Source organism: Mus caroli, chromosome 8, assembly GCF_900094665.2.
Source record: "Mus caroli chromosome 8, CAROLI_EIJ_v1.1, whole genome shotgun sequence".
NCBI lineage: Eukaryota > Metazoa > Chordata > Mammalia > Rodentia > Muridae > Mus > Mus caroli.
Genome location: NC_034577.1, coordinates 16634205 through 16638596, shown reverse-complemented (window position 1 = coordinate 16638596; position 4392 = coordinate 16634205). Strand labels below are relative to the sequence as shown.

The 4392-nt window shown below is 41.4% G+C and overlaps 1 protein-coding gene across 1 annotated transcript in view; it reads left to right on the top strand.

Moving 5' to 3' along the window:
• Nek5 (NIMA related kinase 5) overlaps positions 1-4392 on the top strand; it is an 84808-nt gene that overhangs the window by 51853 nt on the left and 28563 nt on the right. Inside the window, exons 7-8 of the mRNA XM_021170215.2 lie at positions 1230-1316; positions 2525-2599. Of these exons, the coding sequence (XP_021025874.1) occupies positions 1230-1316; positions 2525-2599 (162 nt within the window). The remainder of the gene's footprint in view (positions 1-1229; positions 1317-2524; positions 2600-4392) is intronic.

The following is a 4392-nucleotide window of genomic DNA, read 5'->3' as shown; positions in this document are numbered from 1 at the left end:
AAACCATAACAATATATGTGTACAGATTTTAATATATTTTTAATAGATACATTTATTTTATCTGTATGAGTATTTTGCTTGCATGCCTGCATGTATGTATGCTATATGCATGTCTGGTGCCTATGGAAGTCAGAAGAGGGCATTAGATCCTCTGGGACTGGAGTTAGAGATGATTGTGAGCCATGATGTTGAGTGCGGAGAACTGAACCTAAGTCCTCTGTGAGAACAAGAGCTTCTAACCACCTTTTTTTAAAAAAAGATAGATTTATTTATTTATTTTTTTAGATTTATTTATTTATTATATATATGTACACNGTACCGTTCTTCAGATCTCATTACGGATGGTTGTGAGCCATCATGTGGTTGCTGGGATTTGAACTCAGGACCTTTGGAAGAGCAGTCAGTGCTCTCAGTGCTCTTAACCGCTGAGCCATCTCTCCAGCCCCTAAAGATTTATTAATTATTATTATATCTAAGTACACTGTAGCTGTCTTCAGATGTACCAGAAGAGAGCTTCAGATCTCTTTAAAGATGGTTGTGAGCCACCATGTGGTTGCTGGGATTTGAACTCAGGACCTTTGGAAGAGCAGTCAGTGCTATTAACCGCTAAGCCATCTCTCCAGACCTCTAACCACCTTTTTAATCTGTGTAATATTTGTGTGATATTTGGGGTCTAATGTAACTCAAGTTATTCTTTAACTTGTAATGTAGCTGAGGCTGGCCTTGAGCTTCTTATCTTTATGCCTTTACTTCCCCAGTACTAGAAGCATCAACTCTCTGGCTTTCTCGCTCTGTCTGTCTGTCTGTCTGTCTGTATGTGTGTGTCTTTGTCTCTGTCCCTCTCTTTCCATATGTATATGTGTGTGTTTACATATGTGTGTATATATACATTTTAGGGGTTGCTTTTGTTTTGCTTGTTGAGACAAAGACCTCTCTATGTATCCCTGGCTGTTCTGGAACTAACTCACTATATAGGGAGATCTGGCTTTCAGCTCACAGAGATCTGCCTGCTTCTGCCTCCCAAGTGTTGGGATTAAAGGCACGAATTATCAGACGTGATTAGGGATTGAATTGTAAGGGTAAAAACTTATTGTCTTTGCTAGTCTGTGGTTCATATGAAATGTCTTACTTTCTTCTAATATGTGTGTGAATACAATTTTGTTATTCATGTTTACAATTTTCCTTGTCTTTCTCACTAATTAAACATGTTTTTTATTCTAATTCCCTAGCTCCATGGAACTTGCTCAAACATGTGCTGGGACACCTTACTACCTGTCCCCAGAGATCTGTCAGAACAGGCCGTACAACAATAAAACGTGAGTTGCTCTTGGTTGGAGAATATCGGTCAAATCTGGTGGATGACACTGAGCTGTAGAGACTGAGGTTCTCATCTCTTTTCTCCTGATCCTGGTGCCTTTTCTTTTTCTTCATGTGAATTCCAGTGGCAAACTGTGACTGATAATATTCCCTGAAGCCTTTGGACTTAAGACAAAGCAATTTCTCTTCATTTAAATAAAAAAAAAAAAAAAAAAAAAAAAAAAAAAAAAAAAAAGACAAAGAGTAACATTATTAGGGCTGGAGAGATGGCTAAGTGGTTAGAGCTCAGACCACTCTTGCAGAGGACCCAAGTTCAATTTACAGCCATGTGTCTGGTGGCTCACAACCACCTGCAGCTCCAGCTCCAGGGGATCTGTCACCTCTAGTCTCCATGGGTGCTTGCACTCACTTGTACACACATACACAGACACACAGAGACACACAACTAAGATTGTGTCCCCTAAGAGTGTCAGAAGGTACACCCACCCAAGTCTCACCAACATGACTGTCCAAACCCGACACAAGTAGACATAGTAATGTGGTTGGGTGAGGGGCTGGGGAGAAGCTTCTGAGGGATCAGGTCTACACAAAAAACCACAGACAAGGGAGGAAGGCTGGGAGTGGGAGAGACTGTCTTCTGTTGAGAGTGAACCAAGCCCAGCATGAATATGTGTGCCTTGACCTGAGCCGCCTGCCAGGCCAAAGACCCTAGAGCCGTAGCTTTCAACCTTCCTAATACTGCATCCCCTTGCTACAGCTCCTCGTGGCATGATGTCCCCAACCGTAAAAGCATTTCACTGCTACTTCATAAGTGTAATCTTGCTACTGTTGTAAACCATAATGCAAATATTGATGGAGATGATGATTTTTCAAAGGATTGTGGTCCACAGGTTGAGAACCACTGCTCCAGAGCCCCAGACCCATGGAGGGATGCCAATGCCTTCCCCTGGGGTGAGCTTCAGAGGCACAGCAAAGGCTTCCCTGGGGACAGAGTGCAAATGTAGACTGTGTGCTGAGTATGTCCACCATTGCTTCCTCCCCCCGAATGCCTTCAGCCTGTCTTCTGATCTTAGAATTGATGATGTATTTGAAAGCACCTGTAAACAAATGTTCTGACCTATAGCTACACACAGGTATATAAGAGGTAAAGAGTTCTACCGACAATCGCCACCATTTTCTGGCCATGTAAAAGCTCTCTCTTCTCCAGGGACATCTGGTCTCTTGGCTGTGTCTTATATGAGCTCTGCACACTCAAGCATCCTGTGAGTATGTTCATCCTCATGTAAATCCTGGATTACTAAACACATGTATGTGAGATTAACTTCTAGGAGAAAAAAGGTTCATGTTTGATTTCATTAGATTGTTTCAAAATGACATCTGTATGTGTGAGAGAGAAACAGACAGACAGAGGCAGAGAGACAGAGACTGATATATATAGCAGCGTGTGCCTATAGTCCCATCAATTCAGGAATTCAAGATGAATATGAACAGCAGAGAGGGAACTCATTGTTTTAAAATGTTAAAACNAAACCCAGGAGATGGTAGCGGGACTGGGTTTACAGTTAGTTTGGGCTACATAGCAAGATGCAGAGTCTCTGTCTGTCTATGTGCCAGCTTGCCTGTCTGCCTCTCTCTCTCTCTCTCTCTCTCTCTCTCTCTCTCACACACACACACACACACACACAGAGAGAGAGAGAGAGAGAGAGAGAGAGAGAGAGAGAGAGAGAGAGAGAGAGAAGAGATGCATATTAGACTACAAGGTGTCTCACTAATACTATAAAGTAAAAGGTCCAAGTCAGAGACTAGCATGTGGCAAATGCTCCCATTGGACGTATGTTCTTTAGAGGTAAAGCATGTGTGGGCGAACTCTGTAGGAGATGAAGCACACACATCTAAGGTTCTTTCAGTTGTCACATGGGATNTGCTGATTGCTCCAGCAACAAGCCTTGACGACCAAAAAGCATTGTGATTTCTCCACGATTTATTGGAATCTGTCCACGTAGGCATCATCTACCTGGCATGCAGAAAAGTTCCAAGGCCCGCAGAAGCAAATNATATAATCAGAGTAAACCATATTATTTGCATAAATGTCTTAGACAAACATTTANGCAGGAGTGGGATTTCTCTGCAAATCCCAGGTCCCAGAGACTTCGGATAAGCCCAGTACTGTAGGCAGGACTTTCCTGGGATAGCTTGCTTGTCAGCTCTTGTCTACATAGCTGTCTTCATTGTCTCTGTTGCTAATGCCATACAGCTCACATCCGAACAAAACTTGCACTTTCTGCTACATTGTCATATGCAACATATTTTATATAAATAAATGGTACTCTTGTACAGTGGAAGACATTATTGTGGATAAGTTTATGAGTAAATATTTATGTTAGAGCATTTGAAAAATCAAGTGGTAAACTGTCANGTCAGTGTGGATCTCTCTGTAAAATAAAGAGGTTGTGAAGTTATACATATTTTTCTGTTTATAACTTCCCATGCCTTCCAGCTTTTAAATGTAAGTAAATGGTGTTTTGGTAGTAAAAAATCAAGAATAATGGAAATGGTTTTAGTTAAAAATTAGGGATTAAGGTTGTAGTTCATAGGTAGATCATATACTGTACAAATGCAGGGCCCTGGATTCAACTGACAGCACCAAAACCAAAACCAAAATGAAGATACTAAAAGTGTAAAACTGTTTATAAGTAACATGGGATCTCTTAGCTTAACTGCTTGAGGTATCCTCTTACAACAGGACTACAGGATAGGGCAAAGCATGCTTTCCACTGCAACTTAGAAATATTTGTAGGCTGGGGATGTAGTTCAAGGGTAGAGCATCTGCTGGAATTCTCAAGGCTCTGTGCTGATGCCAAGTACAATAACAGACAGACAGACAGACAGACAGACAGACAGACAGATAGGATATGGGTAGGTAGGTAGGTACGTAGATAGATGATAGAGAAGTCAGCCAGCCAGCCAGAATATGGGTAGGTAGGTAGGTAGGAAGGTAGACAATAAAGACATACATACATACATACATATATACATACATACAGACAGACAGACAGAATACAGGTAGATAGGTAG